This window comes from Cariama cristata, unplaced genomic scaffold, assembly GCF_000690535.1.
Source record: "Cariama cristata isolate BGI_N322 unplaced genomic scaffold, ASM69053v1 scaffold32438, whole genome shotgun sequence".
Taxonomy (NCBI): Eukaryota; Metazoa; Chordata; class Aves; order Cariamiformes; family Cariamidae; genus Cariama; species Cariama cristata.
This window is the reverse complement of record NW_009631143.1, coordinates 823-28,284: the sequence shown is the minus strand read 5'-3', so window position 1 is coordinate 28,284 and position 27,462 is coordinate 823. Positions and strand designations below refer to the sequence as shown.

Genomic DNA, 27,462 nt, shown 5'->3' with positions numbered 1-27,462 from the left:
TCTTCCGATGAGCAGCATTCTGACTTAGTTTGTTAGGGAACTTATGTCTTTGATGTGTAAATTTATGTACTTTGTTTTTCTACAGAGAGAAAGGCATTTCCAAAGTATTCCCAGGTCAGATTTCTGTGGCAGTCTCTGCTGTCATCAGTAAGAAGGAAGTTTTGTGTTGCATGTATTAACTTCTATACCAATCTCAGGATTTTATGGTACATCCTGGATGAAATGAAGGGCCTATATGTCTTCGCCCTCCCATGGTAAATATGCATCTGTTCATCTCTACAAAGAAACCTTTCGATGAGAAGAGTTGCCAATAGGTGTTCTCCATCACATCAGAGATACGGCTGTTGTTAGGGCAATCAACTGGTATGCCTGTACTGGCATCCATCATGTCATAGAAAGATCAGCTCATACCATACTTCAGTTAATTGTTTTGTCATGATGTGGCATCCTACATTCTCACCCAGAATGGTGCAGTAAGTATTCAGATTCAAGCAAAGTGATTGCATGTTATACCTAGCCGCCGATGATCGTTGAATTAAGATTGCCTGTATCCTGAGGGAAGAATCGGATTAGAACAATCTATGTCCTCATTGACTACAGTCTGAGGCACTGGGAGCAGGAAGATTTCAGTTAGTGTTGCCACATTACAAAAGCAGTTCGGGGAAGAAAACCTCCTTTTTTATGTATAAATGCAGATTTTAATTTTGTGGCTGTCTGCAGAATATGAAGCTATACCTCAACCTGGCTGGATATCCACCTGCACTTTAACACTTACCTTTGCAAAAAGCTTTTAAAATTGTATATAATGATAGCAGTCAGATATAAAATTAAAAATGCTATGACTCTTTAGCTATGTTCTCTTGAATATCCCTACGTGTTTGTGATTACCTGCTTTAATGACCTCTTTCCTTTGTTTTAGTCGGTGCCTTTTTGGTGGCACAACGCATGATAATACACAACGTTGAAATTTACTACAAGTTTTAAAATTTTTTCAGCATCTCTGCATTTGCGTTACATACCTTGTCTCTTAGGTGAAAGAAAAAAGGGGGCAAAATGTCTTGTATTAAAATGCCTGTATATTAGGATGTCAATAGGAAAGGTGAATATGTACTGTATTTCCGTACTGACATTGAGTATGGACATAAGGGAACATTCTTTTTGCCTATAAAAAGGCTGATCATATGATCATAGCTGACATTTAGACAGATAATTATTCAGTAATGTAGTACTAGCCATCTTTTTTTTTCCTGTGTTCATATAGCTACAAGATGGTGGTTTATAAGACTTCCTCTCATATCACAGGTTTCAGGTTGTCCTTTTAAACCCACAATTTATTTTCTTCTTCTGAAAACATACTTTTATTTTAAGTGTTGTGGTGTTTTAATAGATTACACGTATCACTTGTAGGTGAGGTGTCAGAGTATAATCTATATTCTGTTTTTCTGTGACCAATATGTAAGAAAACAACAGAATGACAATTATTACAAAATTAATGCCGTTAGCCATGAAAACTTACTTTGCATTGTGCAAAGTACACAAAATAGCATGCGTCTGTCTCACTGAGGAGACAGATGGAAATTACTTGTCTTATGAACATGACTTTCTTTTGAATAACAGCCTGGAGAAGTGCCTCTAAAAAGACTAAATACCTACAGAATGCTAAGATTGTTCAAAAGTAACATTTATTTTAGGAGAAGACACGAACCAACCCAGTTATAAGATAGTGTGTCTTTATGATGTTGTCTTGTGTATGTCCTGTTGGGCTACCTGATAATTCATATATTGCTTAACTACCCAAAATCTCACAATTCATTTATGACATAAATTTCTAAAATAACAGAATACTAAATCTTCACTAGTTTCTCATTGTTAGCTAACATACTTTTAAAATTTATTTTAACTCATTTTATTTTTATTCAAATCAATCCAGGGTTCCACCATTCCGTAGTACTGGTCTAAAAGTAGTATCTGTTTGGTAACTGAGGACTGATTTAAGTCCAAGTTCTGTGAGTACTTAGATTTAAAATGAAAACTTTTGGAGTCCTAACCTTTAGCTACTGTAGTGGAACAGCTTAAACTTGTCATTAAACAACTTGTCATTCTGAGGTATTACCAGAAGTTTTACAAAATATTAAAATTAAAACTTAATTTCTCCTTGAGTGCTGATACTTGTATGTAACAATTTAGATCTAGCAAGAAGAAATCAAAGCATTTAATGCTTAGTGTGGCCTCTCTTTTTTAGTCTGATGTCAGAAAGGAGACATGTTACAGTGGAACGTGAAAAGCAGCTCATTTCAGAGGGTCTCCTCTAGGATCAATGCATTTGTTAAGGCCACGGTAAAAAGCTGTTGTAGTTTCCTCCAAATCTTTCACTTAAAGGTGAATTTCACCTTACAATAACAGCTGTTCAATAGAAGCATTTGTAGGAATGTGTATGTATCTGTTGGAGGGACAATAGATAAGAAGTAATTTAGAACACCTTGTGAACTTCTTTGGCACCAGAAAAAAAGATCTTTCTTGAGTATTGCATAGATGAATATAGTCTGAATGGCTAGAAGTATAGTGAATCTAAAGCTGAATTACTGGTGTGCAATTCTAAGTCATTAATTGTCAAATGCACTAATGATCTCATCGTTTAAGGGGAAGACTGTTATCAGAAAAAAAGAAGAATGCATGATTATGCCTCTCCCCTTTCATATGTCTGTGTACACCTCCACCATTTTGTCTTCAATGAGTATCAGATCCAAAAGAAATCCATTGCACAGGAGAATAGAACTGTGTCCAGAAAGGGAGCTTATACATTGCAGTAGAAAATGAGAGACTGAGTATGTGACTGATACTGTTGAGGGGGGAAATTCTTAAGGTGGAAGTTACAAAAACTCCACGTTATATGTCGTCTTCAACTTCAGCCATGATTAAATAGAAATCATTTCTGCTGTTCAGATGTGAGCTCTTTATTGGTGGAACCTAGACTGGTATAACACTTAGAAGTATTGAAAGCTGACCATGTAGATTCCGTGGAGCGCAACACCATGAATAGTTATGGCCTTACTATTTTCAGTAGATTCACCAAAGACTGTTGTACTGTGAGATCCTACCAAATGTGACACAGTATATACTATTTTTTAAGTATTAGTTAGGAGGGATGCAGTACTTTTTTCTGCTGGTACCTCACACTCCTGATACGCTAATTGGAGGGCAAGCAGAATTAACAAGCTAATGTACTGACTTTAAAAACAATAGTAATTGATACACAAGATAAAATTTTAATCTGTTTTTGTTCTAATATGATTTCTGTCTGAATTGTATAGGTTGTGATAAGTTGTGTAAATAGTTGTAAGTTCAGAAAGTCTTTTGTGATGAGAGGCGTATTGTTATACATAACGATATACGTAATGAGGCCTTCGTAAATGGCTGTTGGACGATCTCAAGTAGATAGCAGCCAGTGAGTCAAAGATGTTATTTTTGTGCAGCACTAACTTCCTTAATCTGATCAGCATCACTGAAAGCATCTCCCTGTCCATGTGCTTTGGGAGAGCAGTCTGCGTTAGACGCTTAGCTTGGAATTCGGTCGTTTAAGAATTGCCAACCTACAGTGACAGAAAGGCAGTTCACCAGTTTACCAACACCACGTGTGAGCCTAGGTATTATTAACAAATCCATGGGAATGGACTTTTGTGGTAGTATCCTATTCCTGTTTCCTCACAGAAACATGCAACTGCTCAAAATATCAATGCACTGAAAGGCAAAAATATGATTCGCCATGCAGAGTAATGGCAACTGGCATATGATTTATCATGCCCCATCATATGACGAGCTAGAATATTATATTGTCAATGTAGCGTGTCAGAGCCTTTGGAAGTAATTTGCAGTATCTCTTTGTAGCTGTTTACAAGATGGAGTTGGGGGCCAGGCACTTTTTGTTAAAGGAAAATGGAGGTTTCACTGCTGGGTCATTACAGTATTTTCATGATAATGCTCTGTGCTAATATGCTGTATTTAGGCAGTTAATAGGATAAAAAGCTTCTGAGTAGAACACGGTAACTATCTGTCAGAATTACACTAACTTCCAGCTATTAATGCTATAATCCCAAGGTTTCCACAAGTAAAAATGTAATGTGAATTGATGAGAGGTCAAATTACGAAAGAGTAAATTGTAGTGAACTATCATTATAAATTATTGTAAATTATAGTGTGTTTCGTTACAAGGGAAATCTGTCCTGCTTTGTAAGTGAGTTTTGGGGTTTTTTTCCTTTCCTAAAAGATCATTCAATGGTCAAGGTTCATACTAACACCTTTTTAATGTGCTTCAAATATTCGATATCTTGTTTTCATCTTTATTGTTTCTTTTCTTTCTTGTGAACCTGCTAGGAGATGGAACTGAGCAGAACGATTCCAAAAGCAGATTATCCAGAAGAGGGCAGCCTCAAACAGAGGAGTACGCGTAAGTGTATTAAGTGCATTGTTGGTGCAGTGCCGTGATTTTTACTTAGGAAAGATTAATATCTCATACACAGTTAAATTAATAGCGATTATTTTTTAATACTTCTAATTCCACAGGATTGGATATTCAAAGGCACTGAATGGCAAGCTTACAGTTATAGGTACAGATTAATGCAGGGTTTGCAGTACAACTGTCCAGCCAGTTCTGTATTTCAGTGGTAGTGTGGGGCATATGACACTGCCGCTTACAGGAGTCATGCTCATAGTACTACGTAATGAGGTATCATAATTAAACTACTGAAAGGAAGATATGTTTTGCCTTTCCAGACTCTTCTGAAAGTGTACATTCCTTTACCTTCTTTTTGGAAGCGTTAACTGCCAAAGATACAGGGCCAGTAATGCAGGACACTTTTTGATTAAAAACTAGCCACAGATGGTCATGGTGAAATTTCACGTTTGCTTTGCAAAATCTTTTCAAATTCTTGTCTTTTCTGCCTCGATCTTATCCTAAGCTATAAGCTTCCTGACATTAATGGACTTTGAGCAGTCCACAGGTAGTAAAGCACTTAAATAAATGTTTCAGGTGAAGTATCTAGTAAACTGCTTTCCTAAACTTGAAAGGTGTGAGGAAGGAGAAGTGGTAAAATATGTTAGAAGTCAGGCTGCTAGTGTCTCATGTTGTTAGTATTACTTAATCTTTTCTGTTACCGAAAACATATTTAATTGTTTATAACGTTGCCAAATCTCAGCTGAAAAGTGAACTGAAGTTTTCTGTGCCAACAGTGAGGTGTCAGGCTAAGCGTATTATGTATTTCAGCCAAAACACACACATCTATCCCTAAGAGGTCGACAAAAGAAGTATTTGTTTCAAAAGAAGTATTTGGTGAAAAAGTGGAAAGCTGTGAATCTCTCTAAGTTGTATTGTGTCAGGGATGCCTTTCATCTTTATGGGAAGTTACCCCTTTCAGAAATCCTGGAAGCTAGGAGGTTTTTTTAATATAGAGGTTGTATATGCTCAGTAAAACTACTTTGAGTTTAAGCTTTAGTCCAGCTAAAAATCTGAAAGTGTCTTTCCTCAATAAGCATGTTTATGCTTCTTGCCACTAATACAATAGTATCCTAGATAGTCCTCCATCCATTTCCATCCTTTTTACTCAACTGAAATGGCATTTGCCAGAGATTCTTGTGCTCTCTTATTAACAAAATTTCAAAAAGATGTCTTTATTCTCATTCTTCTTCAACATTGTCTATATTTTTGTTCTTGAAATCTTATTATCCTGTTGTGTTTTCCTGCCTTTTTATTTGATGCTTCCATTTGTCCTCTGGTGGATTCCTGACATACATCTTTGACATCTGTCCAAGAAAGTCTAATTCACAGCTCTGCATTGACATAGCTATACCACATCTCCTCTTCTCTCCTCTACAATATTATAATTTTTGTTATCATTCTGTGTAATGTGAGTGTCCTGTATTTCATTCAGGCCCAGTACCTGTGCATCCGATTCAGTGTTACATAAATTCTCCTTTCTGTAGGTCTGGCACACTTTCTCTCCAAAATCTGAGGCGCATTTCCTATTACTCCAGTTTGTCACTAAGAGCTCACCTCTCAGTGTAATGCAAACCTCCATTCCTTTCTTGGCCGGCTTCTTTGTGCTTTCTGTGTGTTCCTGCTTCTGAGAACAGGTCATAGTCTAAGTCCTGTTGATACTGACAGCAGAGCGCAGCTGCTGTGCTCTAGCTTGGGTCACTGGAAGAAGTATCACCATGCTAGTACAGTATTCACGCAGGCTAGTTAATCAACATTGAAGAGTTGGGGTTTTGAACGTGAGTGGGTTTCTTTCATCGTATGCTTACGTATATGTTGATTCTGTTATTCTGCTCTTGTATTCTGTTGTACGTATTGAATATTTGTATCAGTTGTGCCTGGTGTCCCAGATGAAAATTCCCCTGGGACTAGATATTTTATGCATGCATTTCTTTTTTAGTAACAAATAATATTGGGACATTTATTCAACTAAATATTATGTTTCTTATGTTTGAAGTTGTAGCTGTTCCTTTTGGTTATTGCACTTGAAGTCTCAATGTGTTTGTTGGGGTTTTTTTCTTGTAATGCATGCTTTCCCCCATCGTTAGCTTGAAATTTCTCGTTGTAGGACAGTAAGTATCTTCTAAGCGATGGAGTTTGACAGATAGTAGAATTGTTTGGGTGGCATGTTAGATAGTAAAAAATAAAATCTTACGGTTGTACCAGTGGAAAGCTGTAAACTGATTAATTGGGGGTTTTTTGTGGTTCAATAAATCGCTCAGTCAACACACATAGACTTGTGTTTTGGTGATAGTAACCTTGAAATGCAGAACAATTTGAGTAATCATAGTCTTTATTGACAAGTAAATGTTTGCATTCAATAATTCAGTATGTTTTTTAAAACCTGCAAGATTTGCAGAGGACGTGCAGTTAGTGACGTGCCAGTAAAACACGTTTATAAACTAACACCTACACAGTAATATTTATGTGAACTTCCATACACATTATTTTTACAGGTGAAAAATATATTGTACCGTACATTGACATTAGCATTTTCTTTTCTGCATAGCCTTCTGTTCCCATGTTGAAATACAACAGCGATAAGTTTTTCTCATACTGTAGTTCTGTTTCTGAATTTGAGGCTTCTTATAGGGGTGATTCTCCCTTCTGTGGGAAGAAGCAGTAAATAGATTATTTTTCTGTTGTCTCCGTTTGATTTGCATATTTAAATGGTCCAAAGAGAAAATAGCCAAAACATTAATTGCAGGAATTTTTTCAGTAGAAATTCAGTGCAAATCCTTAATCATGCATTGAAGTCTGCCGTTTAGATCTAATCTGATTGTATATTATTTTAATTTTTTTTGCAAAACGGGTTAAGCTCTGAAAGCTGACCATCTTTACACTGGTAGTAAAGTACATTTGTAGCTTTAGAGGGGAGATAGTACAACAAAGCTGAACAAATAACTTCATGCGATGTTGTCCCTATTGGGCTCAGTTTTAACTTCTTGTGTTTCCTATGGCTACAAGCAGTGTCATACGGGCTTAACAGTCCACAGGTTTGGGGAGCTCATCCTCGTGATTAAATTCCTGTTCTTAGGGAGTTAAATTCTTGTTTTTACCCTCGTCTTCCAGCACTATCATAAGAAAATCCTCTACCATTGCGGAACCTGAGTTCCTGTCTTTAAAATTACGATATATGTATTTTTGGCAGTTTGTGTATAAATCTGAACCAAAGGCAAGTTATGTTTGGTATTATATGACACAATCGGGTTGCACAGCCCATCTGTTCACAGCTTATCTAGATCCATCCTGATTACAATGTAAAGAAACTCTGGGAAACATTGTAAACACTGATTTTCAGCAAGTGGTGATGTGGCTAATTGCAATTGTTTTATTTTAACTTTTTATGCAGGTTCATGGAACTGCAGTCCAAAGTGAAAAGTTCACTGGTTAGAATTCTGAAAATAAGAGCAAATCTGAAAAGCCTGCAGGTATGGTTTACACTGATTTATTTTGTTAATCTACTTTTAATGTAGGATTTTTATTTAAAAAAAAAAAAGAAGAAAATCTTATATGCAACATTAAAGTTTTAAGGAATAGGGAAGCAAATAAAATACTTGAAACGGGGCAAGTTTCACTTGGAAATCCAGAAAATGCAAAAAAAAACCCAGAACTTAGTAGAATTCTTTTTTTAAACTAGAGGAGTTGCTTTTCCAAATACACTATTTTTCATTTGTGTCACTCCTCATTTTGTACACGAATAAAAGCATATGAAGTAGTTATCAACTATTATTTATAACTTGAAGTATGAATTATTACTGCATAGATTTTTATGTCCTTGAAGATTAAAATCCCTTTGTGTTGAAGTGATTGTACTATTTAATTTACCTCTAATGTATTATCATTTAATAGTCCGTTTCATACATGCTAAAATGCAAATCACTTTTCTATTTTATTCACATTTTGTTTCCTGAATAAATTTAGCACAAGGTTCGTTGCTTATATCAATATCTGAGAAACAATTCAGTGTATTCAAAGTATTGTATTGATTTCTTTTACTTGCATATGTGGTCTGACAATGTTTTATTTACAAAGAGAACTGATACTAATTTAAAATATCTTAATTGAAATGTTTATTTAGAAGACCCTATTGAAAAATCCTTTGTATTTCTTCTGAGATTGATAGTGTATGGTTTTAGGTCTACCCTGAAATGCTGAGGAGCCTGTTCAATAGAACCTTAAATGCTTGTAGATTTGCATTTTACTGACACATTGTAGCAAGCTTGTACATGTGCCAAGATTGCTTTTCTGGGGATCAAGTGTTAATCTGTTTAAACAGCTGAAGACTTACGAAGGAAGCGTAAATAACAGGAGATTTTTAAGTAACGCTTTAAAAGGCACCTGAATGCCGTTTTCAAAAGTAGCATGCGTTCTTACACCCTTAGACTTTTTACTCCCGTTGACTGTCTGTGAGGTCGAGTCTTATGAATCGTTTGTAGCTTGTGAATAATTTCCAAAAGTTCGTTCTTTCAGGTGTTTCCAACAAGTTGTAGACGTGTAAGTAGATAGTTTGGGAATGAGATTTAACAATGTCTTTAATTATGTGGGTTTCTTCCAGGCTTTAGAGGGCAGTCGAGAGCTTGAAAATGTTATTGGTGTCTCGGACTCCTCTTGCATCTTGAGTGCGGAAGTGCAGAAAACCCAAGTGCTAAGTAAGGAGGATTTTCAATAATATTTATCCCCTTTATAACAGTTTTACGATGATCACTCCAAACGTTTCCTAGAGTCATACCCCACTCTGTGTTATAATGGAGTGTTATACCCCAGCACTCTGACATCTGAGTTCTTTTGGTCAGAGCCAATGCACCTTAAATGTCCTTGTGCATCCAGCCAGGGACATAAAAGAAAGGCAACCCCAATGGCCCGCTCTTCTAACTCACAGTCACAGATGGGGAGGAAAAACTTGCAAGAGCAACACCTTTTCTTATGTAAATAGTTAAATACTTAGTGGGTAGTTAGCTAGTGATTAGGCTAAACGTTTGCACTTTGATTGGGTTGCCTTTCTTTTCTTTTTGCAAGGAAGTTGTTTTGTTTGTTTGCCTGTTAGGAGGATTAGGCTGAATATAGGTTTCCAGGCTTTAAAAATTGCTATTCATGTGTCTTTAAACGATGGACATACCAGATGCTTATTGTGTTGGGATAAGGGCAGTTTACAGATGGCACATCTGTAATACTTTTCCAAAGGAGCCCAGAAAGCCAAAGATTTTTATTTATATCTGTCCATTTTTAGGAAACTCTTTATCCTTACTCCGAGTCAGAGGTTCTTGGGACATGTGAATCCTCAGCAGCGAAAAGTGCATTCATACTTCTCTTCCCGGGTGCCTCTGCAACTAGAAGGGGAGGAGGTGATGGGAAAATATTCTAATGCAAAAAACTTGCGTTATGGATAATTGCAGAAAAAAAAGTTATTGGCTTTCAGGGAGAAGAAATAAAGATCTCCCATACCAGGTCATTCCTTTAAAAGTGGTAAAAGATAGATGTAGGCACCCAAAGGGCCCCAATCTTTATGCCTCAGAACAGTTTGTTCATTTGTTTTCACAGTAGCAACATTTCTTATCTGTACCCATGTGACATGTTTGTGGTACAGGTGTGTGTCTGAGACTGCATTTGCCTACCACTACTTCTCCTCAAAGCTTTGCATATATAACGTTGTTCTTGTAGACTTTTCATACCAACCACTGACAATCTAGTTTCCAGCTGACCAGGGAATATGAATAATATATGCATCCACATACTCCCTTGTCTCTGGACAAGCATGCAAAGGTGATAAACCAGTTTCTTAACCTGCAGCAAATGTGATGGCTTGCTGGTATACATTACTCCTGTCTGGTTGCTGTTTTCTGCAGAGTGGAACTAGCTATAGGAGAGCAAAACCTAGGGCAACCAGGAATGCTGCTTTCTTTGCAGCTGGAAACGGGTGGACAGTAAAGCTGCAAGGACTAGAGAATTCTTCTTACCAAGGAGCACTGTGACTCTTCTAATGCATTAGGTGCATGCGCCCCAGCAGTGGCATTTACATACCACACAGTTTCAATAGCTACCGCTGTTTAAATTACCATTTCTTTCCTGACTTGTATTCCAAAGCTCATTCAGTTTTCATTTTGCATGTGTATACGCTGTACTGATTCCCACTGTAATGCATATAACCAGATGTTTTCTTACACAAAATGAAGTTTTCTGAAAATAGTCTGTGTTTACATTACTACCCTACGCTGTGGATAGGGCAGTAAGACTGCCCAAATGAGATGTCAGGCTTGTTGGCACTTTCTGTTATGTCCACTCTTTCTGTTAGCTGCTTGTTGCTTTCAAAATGGGAAAGAATGATCTTTTCCCCCATCTCTGAATTAGGAACAGAGCGCTATGTCAGCACTAGAAGACAAAAATGGGAACAAAATGTGGTATGAGGCTGTAAGCTTAACTTCTAAAGGTTATGTTAATTTTGAAAATTCATTTTTAATTTTTTTTTTGGAGCACAGTTACATAGGTAAGTGGGGGGGGGTTTGTCATCACTTGAAGAAAAATCTAAATGCTGTGAAAGTGAAAAAGGCAGCGTAGGTATTATTTTCTTTTAAATCTCTGGGGCAGCAGTTACTGATTTCAGATTTATTTCTTCACTAGTGAGTCAAGCAGAAGAACTGCAGCTGTTGAAAAGAAACCATGGAAAAGTTCCTGGCCGAGGTAAGAAACTTTTTCTGACACCTGTGTAACAGATGTTTTGATGATTCCTTTTAGTTGATTCCTTCTTAGTTCTTTCCACCTGAAATAAGTTGGGTAACCTTTAGTATGTGAAAATGATGATACTCAAATGTGTTTCTTGTGAAAACTTTTGCACTACTCAAATGTAAATTTCATCTTTTCTGCTATTTTCATTGTATTACATATTTCTTCATGAAACTGTGCAAGGAGAAGAAATTATTAATGGTCTTGCACTTGAGGCATGATCTAGATATAAATGCAGTCAGGTCCTAGAGACTTTACGTACCTTTAATCTATACCAGTTATCCTTGTTCTTCCTCACTCTCCTCCCTCCCCCTGCATTTTCAATGTACAGGCCAAGCAGCACAGTCTTTGCAGCAAAACCTTTTTCACCTTGTATGTATTGTGAGGTATTTAGCACACTCCAGGGGACTGTGAAATCCTAACTATTAGGTTTCTTCATAACTAGTGCTGTGAAAATATTTGAAGTTGGTGGCATTTAATATAGTGTGGCCCGCATAGCCGCTTTAGTGCCTTGTCTAGCTGGGAAGGTGGCGGGGGGATACACACAAGATTTATTTTTTTTCTCTCACACCCAGTAAAATCAACAAACATTCACCACTGATATTCTGATATTTCTGTTATCTTCACTCGTTCTATCTTAAAATAGAGCAAAACTGGAATCAAAATTGGTGATGGCATCTCTACTGCTCTGCCTGACAGCTGTCGCAACCAGCAGGACTGCTTCCTATCACAAGCAGCCCCTTTGATTTTGGTTGTATCAGCTCTTCCACAAGCCTAAATCCTTTCTGCTGTGGGGAATTCTCGTAAAGGAAAGAAAAATGATCAAACTTCAGTTTCCTCGGCTCCAGCAGATTACCACAAAATGAAAAGGAGTGACATCACTTTTTAAGGAATTTGGCTCATTTGTGCAATCTGCTGTTTCTGATTTACAGCTCCCTGTGTCCTTCTGTTCAAATGATCACAGCCCCTGTCTGGTGCTGATAATGGCGAATGCCATGGGCCACTGCAGATTTAAACAGTCATTGCTTCCTTTGTGCGCTGCTTTTTAACGGTCACCAGGATATACATTTATAGTTCCATCTTTGCTCTAGAAACTACCCCCTAACACTAAACATATACCCAGTCTTGTTAGATGAGAAATGAGATAGTTTGTGAAAGTAGGATGGAAAACAGAATTATGAGTTTAAATTGACCAATTTTGATGAAGTTTCAATGTCAATTTTGCTTTAATAAAGAATAAATTCAGTTTTGCAGTCTTCAAAATACAGTAGTAGGAGAGGCAAAGAAGTATGTGATAAAAGCATTTGGAGATGTTTTACTTTGCCTTTTAGTTTTGGATGTGGTTTTTCATAATTATTTTTAATTAGTTATGCTCAAGACTTAAAACTTATGACTGTTCTGTGGCTTGATACAGATGGAATGTCACATTATCATCACATGGTGAGGCATGAAATTTATTTACTTTACATAAACAACCTCTACTTAAAACAACTTAATACAGAACATTCCTTGCTCAATGGGCAGCATTATGTAGAACTCGGTATATCACTTTGTGTGGCTAGCATAAAAAATGGCATCATTGTTTGTCCATGACTAGCATTTACAGTAAACAAAATGTTTTTAAATAGAATGTAAGCAAACTGCAAAGCAACTGCCAAGAGATAAAATCTAGTCGGTATGTTGCAGTCCAAAACATGCTTTATGTGTATTGAGAATAAATGTGTAGGTTGCGATACGTGTATTTTAAAGGAAAATTTAATAGGTTCAGTGTTTCAAGGAGTGAAGATAACATTCTAAAGAGGGAAGCTACTTAAGCTGATTCTTGCAGATTTTACTAATACTTTGCTTCCCAAAAAGAAAAACACTGAGATAAATCATGCCCATGACTCCGTCCGCTGTCTGAGTAAGAAACAAGAGAGTGTTACAGAAGATCAAATACTTGCAGTGTTAAGGACAACTATTTTCAGACTGCATCTTCTTTTCTGTGTTGTGGTTCGTCCTGCTAAGCACATGGGCAAATATGATCACTCCTATTAAGCTTAGTTCTAAATTTTCCTAATTTTCATATTGTTTTTAATGTAAGTGACTGAAGTTTGCACTTTTTGCAACTGTAGTGGTGGTTTTCCAAGAGACTAGATCAGGGTTAACTAGATGGATTTTCATTTAACACCACCTGAAATTACTAATGAAAGCAAAGCTGGAGAGATTAGGGACCAAGCAATACTGAGTTCCCACTCGCCAATCCAGTTTTTTGAAGACTGTGTATATATGGCAAAACATAAAATCCCATTTCAGAAACACTGCAAAATATAGACTCCTCCTTAATGAGCAGAGTTCCTTCTCAAAACAGGTAAAATGGTAAAAATACAATATTCCACTGTTTCTCCCAGTTCATGTCAGTTTAAGTTTGGACTTTGTATTGGGTGTTTGTGTGCAAGCAACTAAATAGCTGGGGTCTGGACTGCTGGTGGGTTGCTGTGAGTGAGGGTAAATCAAGTTTACAATATATTGCTACATTGTTCTCAAATAAAGCAGAATAAATTTGTTGGCTTTCAGACATACTTGAGTGTCTGTGTCCCACCTATCCTTTCTCCTCCTCCTCCTTTGGAATCTTCTGCGGAAACAGGGAATACATCAGGCTTCAGATGTGTATTTTCTGGAACATATCTGTGGATTTTTCCGACAGTAAAACCCCTAACCTAAAAAACTTTTTTTTTTTTCCCCCTCAGCCCAACTTTGTATTCATTTACAGGGAAGAAATTATACCTTTTCTGGGGAGAGTAAGTCTCGTGAACTGGCTAAGCAGAAATTCATTAAATGAACTGAATGAATTCACAAGTAAATTTATTCAGAAACTGAGTTTCTTTCCAGAGTTTCCATTCCTTGAGAGCAAATGGAACAAATACCATGATTGTCTTTGCTTACAGCAAATACTCACTTTTCAGGGAAGTGATGAGATGGATGCAGGGGTTGGACCTAGGTATCAGGAACGGTTTTTTATCTAACAAACAAAGCTGTAGGCCTCTTCGGTAAGAACCAGCACATGAGCTGACTAGAAGGGTGAGCCATATGCTCTTGTTTGTGCAAGCCTGACTTCCAGGCATTTGTGATAGAAGCTTTTCTGAGGTTCAGTTCTTCCATGTTTTTAACCATTTAGAAAAAGCTGCTAATGTGGACACTAACAACAGTTCCTTAGTTCTACCAAGGTCCTTTCAGTTAAATCCTAGGCTTCTTTCCAGCAAAAGTTCGACAAGATCCCTCCAGCAGCCTTTTTGTGGTGTGCATCATCTCTAAAAGCAACAAAGATGATGCCGAAGGACTTTTTTCTAATAGATCGTTACTAGGTGGAGATTTAGAGCTTGTGTTTGCAAATGATACACTTACTGAGCTCACCTGTTTTGTTTACTCCACAGTTAGTTTGAGTGTCCCCATGCAGAGACCCAGAGAAACCATTCTGCCCTCCTGCATTTCCAATCAAAACAAATTGTGAGATTGCCCCAAGGCGCACCTAGAGGAGGAGTGCATCGTATTCTAATTTGTGTTGTGTGGATTAAAAACTGTTGTTGCTCAGGCTAGCTTTGACTGTACCTCTTCTCTCATTCTGTGCAAGTGGGTCTTTTTTTAGTTTGTCACCATGCGAAGTCCTTTACGGTCTAGAAGAGGTAACCAAAACCACTTAGCCTGGTACCCCAAATCTGCAATGCTAGTGGTTTTCCTAGGACAAGTGAGTAATCTTGTCTGCTGAAAGGTAAAGGAGCTCGCAGACAGGTTTCTGTTTGAGCCCCAAAGGCTGCGCTCTGTCCTGGCCGGTTATGGGTCGGTTGGGTTGTACCTCCACCTTCAGAGTGCGTATTTTCAAAGACAACCTGAGGTTTGCGAAGCATCTGGGGCCGAGATCACCGGCACAATAAGCTTTTTGGATGGAAGGAAGGGGGCAAATTACAAACCTCTCCAATGATTTAACATCCTCTGCTATGTAGATGAAATATTAAGCTATTAACTTTTGTGGCAGATACAGAAATGCACATGAGACATATGACTGTAGGCCTCAGATGTATATACATATAGAACTGTCAACCTGCATTTTATATTTGGGTGTCAGCCACATTTATTCATGAATTTCGCACTTGTGTTTATACTCTATTTTCCTGTGTACCTTTTTACAGATGCAATAGCTATTAATTTTTAATTCGAGCGGATCTAGACTTTAGAGTATTAAGCTTAATGAAAAATTAAAAAGAATTGTAGTCCTTTCAACAGCTACATGTAGCAACTCCTACATGAGAATAAATAGTGCTTTCTCCCATGAATATAATTATTTTAAATAAAAAAGAAAAGAAACATTAGTTTGGACTCACTTAGTAGCAATTATATGTTTAAGAGGTGTAAATAACTTGCTATCTAGACATTACAAATATCCAGGTGCTCTGTATGTGCTGATGACAACAAAATTGAAAAGAAAGACTGTAATAATTCTGACTGGTTTTCTCTGCAGAAGATATTGATTATTTGTGTGTGGTGAGAGATTTGGAAAATTCAATTAAAGGAGTTGTGCAAAGGTTTCATAAATTTTCCCTGTACAGCGTGTACACAGACATTGTTGCGTATTAAATCAATGCAGCACTTCACAATATATTTTCTTTGAAACATAAAAATAAATAACATTTAAACAGTTCTGCTTACTACAGAAACAAATTTTATTTTCTGTGAAGCATTTAGTCATGTGCTATCACTGACTCATACACATTTGCCAGCTGTAACAAATTTTATAGACGTTTTCTCCAGAGACATAGCTCATATACTATGAATTTTTAAATGAGCAAATGGTGAAGAAGGGATGTCAGCAATATAAAAATTGATCAGTTAAAAGATAAAAGCATAAGTAAAGAGATTTGTATGGTAGTCTTAATAGGTTTTATTAAATAAAAATACTATAAAAAGACAGTAATGAATAGACTGAAGGTTTTAACTGTGGTTGAGGTGGAGAAAAATTATTCTGGCACATTTAGTACAAGATTGGTTTTATATCACCTGACAGGTGAACATTTTTTTTTTCTCTGCTTTTTAGATCTGTAAATGTTTTAGAGCAGTCAAACTTGGGAAGGAATGGCAGTGGAAGTAGAAGGGGAACAGAAACTTGGGAAGATTCTGCCCTTTTAATGCTTTTGCGGGCTGGGGACAGGAGATGCCACAGCAAAGGGCAGCCGGGCTCCTACCAACCCACCCGCGTGGGGTGAGGTTTCTGGTGACTTCTCCAGCTGCTGCCTTACCCTGCGCAACCCCAAAACATTGAGGTGATGAGAAGAGAGCAAGGGCAGCCTGGCCCTGCACCCAGCCAGGCCTTGTGCTGCAGTCGGCGGCAGCCCAGACGTCTTTCTGGTCACCTCCACAGATCCCTTCCTTTCCTGGCTGCTCTGGTCACAATGGGTTTTCATCCAGAAATTTTGCTCGTGTTTGTTCTCTTTGCTTTTATGTAGGTCAACTTACTTAGGAGTTCTTTAAGAACAAGTTGTTATCTTCATCAGCTCAAACACATACCCCCCCCACCCCAAAAAGTGTAAACTGCTACAACAAGCATTGTTAAGTTTTTGGAGCACGTGAGTAGTAAATTGTATTATTTGATTACTTGAATATCTAACTCGTAATGCCATCTGTGTAAATATTACTACAAATAAGGGTTCTGTCAAAAGGTGCCATCATGGTATGTGTTTGGAAAGAAAGCTGAGTTGATGATGTTTTATATGAATCTGGGCAGCTGGCATTTTTTCAGGCAGCTTCTCAGAGTGAAATGCAGATCTTGGCACGGTTGTTGTGGCACGTATAGGTTCTTTAAGTACTGCGTAGTCAGAATGCCGCAATCGGTGATTAAAGGGTTCACAAAGACTGGATTAGGAAGTTGCATTTAGTACAAATAAACCAACTTGTAATTACATCTGTCTGTTCCTGTTACTTGTCCTACAAGACTGAACAGTTTGCTATTTTAAGCAATAGTTAGTGGTATTTATTTGATGATAATTTGCGTAAACAAATGGGTGTTTATTAGGTATAATGCTGAAAAGTTGTACCTGAGGCAAAGTTGAATGGGATGCCTTTTTTGTGGGGTAACAGAACTTCTAAGACTTAGCTTAGGACAGAATTTCTGGCTTGGTCTGGCTCAGCTCCAGGTACTGTCACTGGCACCTGACGTCAGATCCACGGGCCCGTCTTCGGCGTTACATCCCATCCGGGACGCGTGTGACACCTACGGAATCACAGCGTGCCAGCTGAGGAGAACTGAGGAGAAGTTTCCCCACCACCACCCCTGCCTTTGGTGGCTTTGATGCCTCTCTCCGCCGTCTAACTTTATACGCAGCCCCTTTCCTCAGAGGAGGAGCCTTTTTAGCTATAAGCCGCTGTAAATACCTGTTTGTTGTTCTCAGGACGTTTTATAAAGCGACTCATTCTGCATTTCTCTTCACCCTTTTGTGGTGGCAGAATCAAAATGCAGTATGAACCATCAGCAGGCCCTCAGGGTACTGGGAGCAGAGCTGAGCGTCTGCTGCAGAAAGCCATTTGGCAATCTTGGCACTCGGCTGCACCTGCTTCCAGACCCTTTCCCCTTGTGCCCTCATTCCCCGAATTCCTTTCTACCCTTGCACACTTTTCCTCGACTTCTTCCAGCCACCTGCTCAGCCCTTCGCCCTGGCCCTGCCCTCCCTCAGCGCCGGGCTCAGGTGCGGTTCCCTCTCTTTTTGCCACCCCCTCAGAGGACTCGGGGGGATGGCTGTTCCTCTCATGCGATCCTTGACTGGATTCTGCTGGTACGGTCCTCGTGGATTTTTATTTATTCTTTTGTTATTAATAGCAAAAAAAAGAAGGCCCAGCCTCTAATACTCGTAACACATTCTGTTCTGCTTTGTCGTCATTGGTAATGATGTAGCATATGTGCATACACTCACAAGTAATTAAGACAACCTCCTAAATTACTGTTGAGACACAGTAGCTGTATGAAGTGAAAGGGGTTCTGTTAACCATGGCAGTAACTTATTCAGCTCGTTTTGGGGGGGCGGATTTTCACAACTTCTGTAATAACACCACTGTTCTGTTTATGGAAACCGATTTTTCTCCTCCACAGAGTACGTTCAGACTGCCAGCAGCTCCGCGTTCCTGCAGTCCCTCCTCGACTGAGGTCAGGAGCCCCTCCGTCTGCTCTGTGACTGCCCCACGTACAGGTAGTACAATCAGAAGGACTGAGGCACTTAATTTTAGAACGTTTGCAGAGCGATCTCGTGTGTAGGCCTGCAGACAAGGCACTAACGGCTTGATGGGAACCCAGTTGTTACTCTGCACGTGGTATTTCTTGTTAGGGGGTTGTTAAGCAAAGTGACAAACTGAATCTGTAGAAACTCTGTCCCGCTCTGAAACATCCGATAGCGTTTTTCCTCGGCACACTGTCTGTTTCTAACTGGCTGTTCTTTTCAGGAATGGCAATTCAGCTGTTACACACGTAACAAAAAAGAAAATTTGTGTAGTTCAGCTTATACCTTCTCAACTGCCGCGACTGATGCCCTGGAGTTCACCGAGGAGCTGCCTCCCGCAGCCCTGCTCTGCTATCGATGCCAGCACTGCTTCACCGCCCGCGCTCGGGCTTTGCTTTCCCGCGAAGCCGCTGTCTGCCCCCTTCTCCACCGTACTACTAATGCAGAGGCAGACTCCTCCGCTCCCTCCTGGCAGCCAGAACAACTCGGCCAGCCAAGGCCTCCAAGCAGAGCTCTTTTCCCAGCGAGGACAGCAGGCCGCAGGGCAGATGGGCTGGTTGAAATAGCAGCAGCACCAGCAGCCGCCCACTTCCAACCCCTCGGCTTCCCCAGGAGCATCATCTCGCACCCCTGGTTCCTCGCTGCGCGTGCCCCTCAGACAGGCTGGGCTTGCTGCCCATCAAACCACTGCGTCAACTCTCTTAGCACTCCCAGAGCAGAAAGCATAAAACAATACACCGACAGACCCCTCGAGAGTTGGTTTTTTTTTTTCTTTTCACATTCTTCCTCTTTTGGCTACTCATCTTTGTCCCCGTGTTGTAAGGAAAAGCCCAGTTAGCGACTGACCTTGTCTAGCATCGGGTATTACCTGTGCATGAGAAAACTCGTTGCTTCTAGGTTTCATAAAGAAGTCTTGTGAGACCAAGGCGTCTCTAAAGATGACAATAGCTGCAGATGACGTCAATTCCCCGCATAGTGTGAGAACATCTCTCCTTGGGAAAGTTAAAGTATTCTAATTCATGTAATTGAGGAATATGGAAAAGTAGATCTGTAGGTTTTACAAGGTGCCTGAGTTAGTGCAGCGGTGAGCTCACGCACGCAGGCATTTTGCATCTCAATGAAGGTTAACTTTTAGATTAAAAACTACAGCATTTCCTTAAAACATCTTAAAACGTTCCTGCAGTTCAAGGGAGACCGTCTGTTGCTCTGCGTTGCCTTAGGATGTATGTGTGTCCCTCTGGATTTTTTACGCAGTGAGGCAAGTTCTGGACATGGGACAGACCTGTAATTCTGAACGGATCACACGAATGATGATGCAGTTGCCTAATTGCCATTTATTTTAGTCGTTCCTTATCTCCGCACAGGCATTATGTGAGAAATGCATTCCGCATCAACCCAAAGTTCTACATCTGCTTGACTGTACTTAAAAGGAGAGAAGAAATGACTGTAAACCTATCCCCCCAGCAAATACCAGTTCGGGATTGCTCATTGCGCTAGGCAGGTGCACATCTAGATAAAATTTCTGGCATCTATTTAAACTTAACAATGTGCACAACCAGATGATCTCAATGTAAATAATACAGCAGGGTCGGTTTATGCAAGCCTGTGTACAAAATGCTGATGTAGGTTTGCTGCTGCATGGAAAATAAACTGTATTTTCTGTATGTTCTTACTGCAAATAGATAATTGTGCTGCCTTGGGGTTTTGGTTTTTTCCCCTCCAAGAACGGGGTGAGGAGAAGCCATGTTAAAAGATGAACTTTGGGTCCCAGGCTTCCAGTGGGAAATGGTTCCTTCCTGCTGGGGTGGGGTGGGCGGGTGTGTGCATGCACACGCTGCTTTAATCCGTTCCTCATCCCCCAAAAGCTAACAAAACCCAATGTAAATTAATGGATCTAGCTTTGCAACAGCCTGCCTAAAAATTTATGACTTTTTTCTAACGATTGGGCTCAAAAGAGAGGAAGCTCTATTGTGCAAGGAATTATTCTGAGTGCTGAAGGTGTTCAAGCTGTTTACAAACACCACTTGCCCCGTCCGGGCCTGCCACAGTTAGGGACGGATTTGTCATCTGCGACGACATTTCTGCTGAAGTCCACCCAAGGCCCACGCTATCAAGGTATCGGCTTCAAGCCCCCAGTGTTAAAACACGTGGCTCCGCAAACATTTGCTTTTTAGGTCAACGTTTTAGTTTAAGTTTTGGTATTTAATGATAAAACAGTTTCTTCTCTTTTTCATTAGCCTCCAAGCCACCTCTCCATCCTAGTGAACACCCTGCGTCTCAAATCATCGAGTTAGGTGCAGCCTCGCTCCTTCTGAAAGAGTGCAGTAGAATGATTTATATGTTTCTTTCAGAAAGTTCAACATAAATGCGCACAAGTGAACGTCCTTTCTACCACTGCAACGTACTGTTACTCAAACAGATAAACGGCTTTTCTTACAACTAAAATTCTAAAAACCAAAATGATAAATGCATTCCAGTGTGTGGTTAAACACATATGCACATAAGCTTTGGGCGTTTTTAATTAATAAAAATGTTTTTGCACTGTGCAGTCTGCCTGGGAAAAAACCATTAGTAATGGTGTCAGTTACCCTCTTTACCTTCTACACCGTTCTCATTTATGCTTTCTGTGCTGGTGGTTCGTGTTGTAGGTACAAGATTCACCAGCTGACTGCTTTGTACATAATGCCTGAACCAGCAACAGGTTATAACACCCGACTGTAACCTCTGTAACTGGAAATTAAAATAATTATTGATCCGAGAAGAGTCTGTAAATGACCTGTATGCCAGTCTGAATCAAGGTGTTCTCCGTAGTCTTAGAACAAACTAAAACTCTTACAGAAAGAAAAGGTGATGATGGGCAACAAGTTACAGCAGTAACTTACACCACAGCAAGTATTAAATATCGTGACATTTGGTATTTAATCATTTTTTAGGGAAATACAAAGATTCTGCTGCAGATACTCCTCACACATGCCTTAGCTGTTTAAGCAGTTACTGTTGCTTTGCCCTCTCTAGGGCTGTACTAGGCTTTTGCCTTTCCGAAACAGCTGGGTCTGCTAAGAACCATTTCCAGTTCCCCACAAGGTGGATCGTATGACTCTCACTTTATCACCCCTGGAGGCCATCTCAAGGACAAAGAAAAGAGATACACCCAAAACTAATGTTTTTATACGGGGGGGAAGGATTGCGCCACCATCCCATGAGGAACACAAGAGAGCAGGCCAATTAGAACCTGAAATCGTTCTGCTTCCTTCCATCTTAATTTGCCATTTCAAATTGATGTTCTTCAATTTCATTGAAGCCTTTCACCCAGCCCTGCTTGCAGGGAACACGGGGGTTTTCAGCTTTCGCAGCCGCTGGAGACAAAGATTCCTATTTATGTGTCTCGATACAAACCAATGCCACTCGGCCTACGCTTCTGAAAAGAAAGGCCACGCTGTGGGCAGAGCTCTTGCATGCCATGATTAGTGTCACACCCTCCGAGAAATTCTAAATACTTGTGAAAATGTTTAAATTTTGTTGCTTTATATTGAACTGCTAAATTGCTAAACTGTACTCACCCCCAATAACGTTACAGTTACTACTCAAGAGCACCTTTTTTATTTTGTCTTAGCTGCTGTGGGTATAACGTTGGCCACAGTTACTTTTTCCACAACAAATAAAGCTGGAAAAAAAGAATAAATACACTCCGGTTGTAGACACTTCATTTACAGTATTCCTAACCGACACAGGTGGAAGTTCCCAGAACAGCTGATTCACACACTCACACCCGATGCTGCAGAGACAGCCCCAGAACGTGCTCCTGTCAATGACAGTTCAGTATGTGACAGCGCGGCCAGGGCAGCGGAGAAGCCTTTAAACCAGGAGGGGCTGGCTTTTTTTTTTTCTTATTATATATAATATTTCTTCTATCTTTTTATACACATATAAGAAAAAGGATAGACTGACTCCTAATTAAACTATACAACCATGAATTGCTTTATGATTTGTTTTCTTACTACTTGCTTCGTTACGTATATAATTATTCAGTCAGTTTGTATGCTCTGAACCCTTGGCACTGGAGGCTGTCCTGTGCAGAGGGAGAAACTGCAGAGATTCCTTCAGTTTACAGCTGCAAATTACTGCGCAGTACGGGGTGGCTTCCATTGGGGCAGGGTTTAGTTTGGGGTTTGGTGGTTTTTTTCCCTGAAGAGCCAAGTACCTGCTTTCAAACCGCACCTTTTAATTCAACGGAACCAAGATCTTGTGCTTTTCAGTCCCGTTAGAAACAATTGTTGAGTCGTAAGACTACAACAGCATTAAACCCAAGCCATAGCTGCTGACCCACAGCGAAGGAGGAAAGGTATTCCAGCCCGCCGCAAATACAAGAACCTTCCCCTTTCCAAACGTCACAGGCGCTACCTTTGGCGCGTCTCCCTGGCTTGCGCTATTCTCCAGCGTTCCCAAAGGTAGCAGCTGAAGAACGAAGTGCTCTGCTTCGATCACAGCAGGCGGAGAGTGCCTCACAGCGACGCGATACAGCCTGGATCAACCGCAGTGTGTCGTACCAAACAACGATGGAGGACAGAGAGAGTCTTGCCTGGTCAGTTTATGTCATAAAACAATTCAGCAAGACAACTGAAGAGCTACCAGTCAAGAGTTTACTTCACCTGCACTGCTCCACTTGCTCATGGTTTTCGTGCTGGGAAAGGTGGAAATGTAACACTAACAAAACGGTTTGCTGTTTTGCTAGTGCAGCCGGGGTATTTCAGCATTAATTCAAAATTTGGTCCTTTATTAGGTATTTTAAGATTACAAATGGTAACAAAAGTATTACACTTCTGAAGAAAACACACCAAATCACATTTCCAAGTGCTCTTCAAAACACTTCTTGAAAACAGTCCTTGATGACTCTATGTTTAAATATGCACGAGTTTCCTCATTTTCACTAGGTTACAGGAATTGTATTACATCTCAAGCAGGTTCACCTGCAATGCCAGACACCGTTCACTGACAATACTCTGTCCTTTCACAGTTTAGTCCTTGATCTTCACGGGTCGATTAACTGATTTTCTTCTGACTTCTACTATTCTTTGAGTCCCAGAGTACAACAACATTAAAATACACCCAAAATAATAAAAAGTGTAAGCAAGAAATAACGGACACAGATACAGGGAATAAATCCGGTAACCTCTGTGGAGGAGGCACTGCAGCACTCATTAGAGACAGGACGCCCATCAGGGTTACGGAAAGAAGAAACTGTAAGATAAGGAACGATGTATTAGCTAACGGTGATGTAACACCTCAAACGAGTAAGCTGTTACTTTCATTACTTGCGTGCTCTGTATTCTTTGGTCTATACAGAGATGACACTGCAGAAAAAAAATTACAGCACACTTCCACACTGTCATGGCGTGGCTTTCCCTGTTTGGGGCTCTACGCACAGTTACGGACATAAAACTGGTTTATGCAAGTACTTTAGTTATCGTGAGGAGCTGCAAGTAAGAGCTACAGGAAGTAAAACTGCTTACCAGGCTCCTGACAATCTTGGGAAATGACTTAAACCAAGAAACGTAACCCTTCAGGGAAAGGGAGAATGGTTTCAGCTGCAGGTCCTCTGCCGAAGTCTTCTCAAATATGGAAAAGGAAGCCGTGCAGACTGACAGGAATGACAGCGTTGTCGCAGCGTAGGCCAGCAGCAGGCCATCTTTCAGGAGAAGAGGCAACATGCTGTTAAAACAGAATTACCTACAGAAGTGAGTGCGTATTCCCAGTTATATTTCAAAGAATGCAAAAAAGAGGAAAAAAGAACACATTTACCCTTACTAGAACTGGGGAAGAACACCGTTTCAAAATAATGTCAATAATGTCCAACTCACCTGAAAGTTGATACAAGTAAAAACCACGTAGCCATAAAAGGGATTTCGTTGATGATTAAGCAGACTGGTCTAGAACAAAAAGAGGAAAAACAGCCATGCAGACACTGGAGTGACAGCACTGCAACCTCAACCCTGCACAGGGGTGCTGCGCTCCCACTCCTCTGGGAGGCAGGGCACAGCTCGACTCTGCACCGGCACAGGCTCAGGAAATCCAGAAACAGGCAGTGCCCAAAACACTGCATCCTCTGCCAGGGGATGAGGATCCCCTGCACGCCCCTGGACCCTGGTGTCCAAATACTCTGCCCCACGTGGGGGTCTGCAGCTGGGGAGTCACTCCGTGCGTACCACTGGCACGCACAGCCAGCCAGTTCAGCGCCCGCTCTCTGCCAGGCTTCTTGTTGGCTTTGAGGAGCACCTCTACTGCGACTTCTAGGCAGGTGCCTATAGAGATAACGGAGTTCTTTGGGGCAGGGGATGGGAATAACACACCTCAGGGGCTAAAGGGAGAGAGAGGGCCCCTTCACCATCGCTGTTAGCGAGGTATCAATCGCCTGGTTCAACCTGCCACCGTGCTCCAGCCTCGCTGGGCAGGTAAGTACACGTCTCTGGCAGCATCGCCTTAACCAACCCCACCGCCAGTCCGTCCCTGGGCAAACAGCTATGTTCTGAGCCACAGCGGACTCCGGGAAACGCGGTCGAAACGCTGGCCCGGAGACAGGAGTGAAGCAGGAGAGACCAGCATGGCGGGATTTGTATGCTTTCATTTACAAGTTATTCAGAAAAGCAAATGCGCAGAGTTTTTTAAATCAGCTATAGCTGTAAGTGTGAAAGCAGCATGCAATAACAAGATGGGGAAAAGAAGATCAGAATATATCCACAGAAAAATAATTTACTTACACTGACACTAGAAGAATAGATTTTTCATGTACTTGAAAGGAGAACAGGAAAAATGACAACGCACAACTAACCTTAGAAGAGGAAATCGGAGATATATTAGTATATGTGACTGCAATGCAAAGCACTGTTTCAGTTTCTCTGCTGGCTTAGACTTTACACAAACCTATGAGCTAAGTGATCTGATTTTTCTAATTAACTGCTACATTTACTCCAGTGCAATTTACAAGTACACAGAGCTGCTCCTGTAACCACCTATACCTACCAAAAAAATCCATCGTTTGAAAGTCTACCCAGAATTATTCAGAAAGCGCTTCATGTAAAGAGCCCTCACTCTTGCTTAGCTTTACCGACAAGAGTATCCTCACCAAGTAAACACAATATTCACATACGTAAGCGCTGGCAAAGTGCAGTCATGGTGAGAACTACCCACTTTTTTGATGTAAAATTTTGCTCATCATCACCAACAGCCAATACACCAAAGTAAATAAACTGTCTTTTTTTTTCCCCACCAAATAAAAAACACAGTATAAAACATAAACCAATTCTTAGAAAGGATAAATGTTAGTTTTAGGCAATGTTGCGATAAACTCTCAAACATTACTCACATAAATTAAAAATAGAAGTTACCTTGTAACTCTTGAAACGTTAGGACCAGCTCTATATAATCTTGACTTCAAGGAAAACTGATTTTTGCATGTAAGTCATGTTCATGTGCTTAAATTCAATGATATGACGAAGAAAAGGCAAACACTTGGGAAAATAATATTCTCTTTTCAAACCGCTAATGAGCTTACAGTGTCCACCGTGGGACTGACTTTATTGAATTTTGCAGCCAACACAGTAAGAAAAACTAGCACTTTGGAAGCTAAACAAAAAGAGAAATTCCAACTCTATTTGAGGCTTTAACGTGGACAGAATCTTCTAAAGACTTTTCAAAGGAAAAGAATAAAAATACAGCATTAAAGAAAGGAAACTGAGGCTAAGGAAAAAAGCCTGGATTTAAAAGACAGGTCAGACCCCCCCCGGATACGTGATAGCAAAACACTTTTTAACCAGTCTCTTCAGCGGAAACAGAACAGCACTGAATGGTACACACGCACTTCTGCGCATTGCAGCAACTGTAAGTAGAACTGTTGGTCGCACACCAGTGCGCAGTGGTGGACACAAAACAAGGAGCAACTAAAAACATACACTTACCAAAGCAAATTTAAATCCTCGGAGAGAAGGCTGGACAGTTAGTTTTATACAGGTAGGAAGCAAGCTCAGGAATGTTACAGCAAAACTAAAGAAGTTTATAAGAAAAACAGTTTTAATACATGAGTAACTACATCTCTGATATCATATAATTACTTTTGAAAACTATGCCAGTTAGGAACTCAGTTGTAATTTTCAGAAGTACAAAATCACTCAAGGAGACTCAATCACAAGTGAAGAGCACTGAATGGTCCTCACTGACATAACTGCTTTTGAAAAAAGGAATAAAGCATTTCCATTGATATTTCAGACTCTGTAGACCTAGACTTGAATTCTTCACTTAGTTAAAACAGAGTTAAAATTTGCATGCTTTCCTCTTCAAAGAATTGCCTCTTAGCGCTCGTAGGAGTCAGAGCTCACCCTTCTGGTTTTTGATTAAGTAGGTTAAATCACTACATAAACAAGCAGGACATTTTTCAGCTATAAATATTCCTGACGGTACTTGGGGAAACCCTTCTCACTTGGCAGAAAAGTACAGCACAGGAAAGAAAACATTTTTTCCAGATTTTAAACACCACTTCTAATGCTTTGGCAAAAATTACTCATTCTGCAAAAAATAATGCAGATAAAAAAAACCTACCTAAAGCACTTCAGTTATGTCTTACCTGAGTTTTAGTTGAGTTTGAGGTGATACTATATTCTTTATCTTTATGAGGACACTTAGACTGCACCAAATATTGGCTACTTTATCCTGGAAGGGAAAAAAAAAAAAAAGAACAACACACAAACACGTAATTAGTGATAATTTCATTCATTTAAACCGGTTTGTGACAACAATGGGGCTTGGGAGGTGGGGCATTTGGGAGTTTTTACTATAATACTGCAAACAGGCACTTGCTGCCAAAAGACACTTGCAGATATACATCACGTTCCTAGGTGTACTTTAAATTATTCTGATCTTCAAAAATTGAAAGTTTCAAGAGACTCAACTAAAACATGTTCTAAAATCACTGAGAAATAGCTCTTT

At 39.9% G+C, this 27,462-nt stretch overlaps 2 protein-coding genes across 2 annotated transcripts in view; one reads left to right on the top strand and one right to left on the bottom strand.

Annotated features, from left to right (window-relative positions):
• ITGB3BP (integrin beta 3 binding protein (beta3-endonexin)) overlaps positions 1-18,463 on the top strand; it is a 30,043-nt gene extending 11,580 nt beyond the window's left edge. The window contains 5 exon segments of the mRNA XM_009705852.1: positions 4,372-4,444; positions 7,881-7,959; positions 9,087-9,180; positions 11,147-11,206; positions 18,363-18,463. Coding sequence (XP_009704154.1) covers positions 4,372-4,444; positions 7,881-7,959; positions 9,087-9,180; positions 11,147-11,206; positions 18,363-18,463 — 407 coding nt within the window.
• Positions 18,464-23,526: 5,063 nt separating this feature from the next.
• Positions 23,527-27,186, bottom strand: LOC104166047 (dolichyl pyrophosphate Man9GlcNAc2 alpha-1,3-glucosyltransferase-like; the record flags this gene model as incomplete). The annotated part of the gene is made up of 6 exons (XM_009705851.1): positions 23,527-23,724; positions 23,997-24,195; positions 24,345-24,413; positions 25,242-25,312; positions 26,439-26,523; positions 27,101-27,186. Coding segments are annotated over 6 exons (708 nt in total), but the record flags the coding sequence as incomplete, so codon positions are not given.
• Between the last annotated feature and the right edge of the window lie 276 nt (positions 27,187-27,462).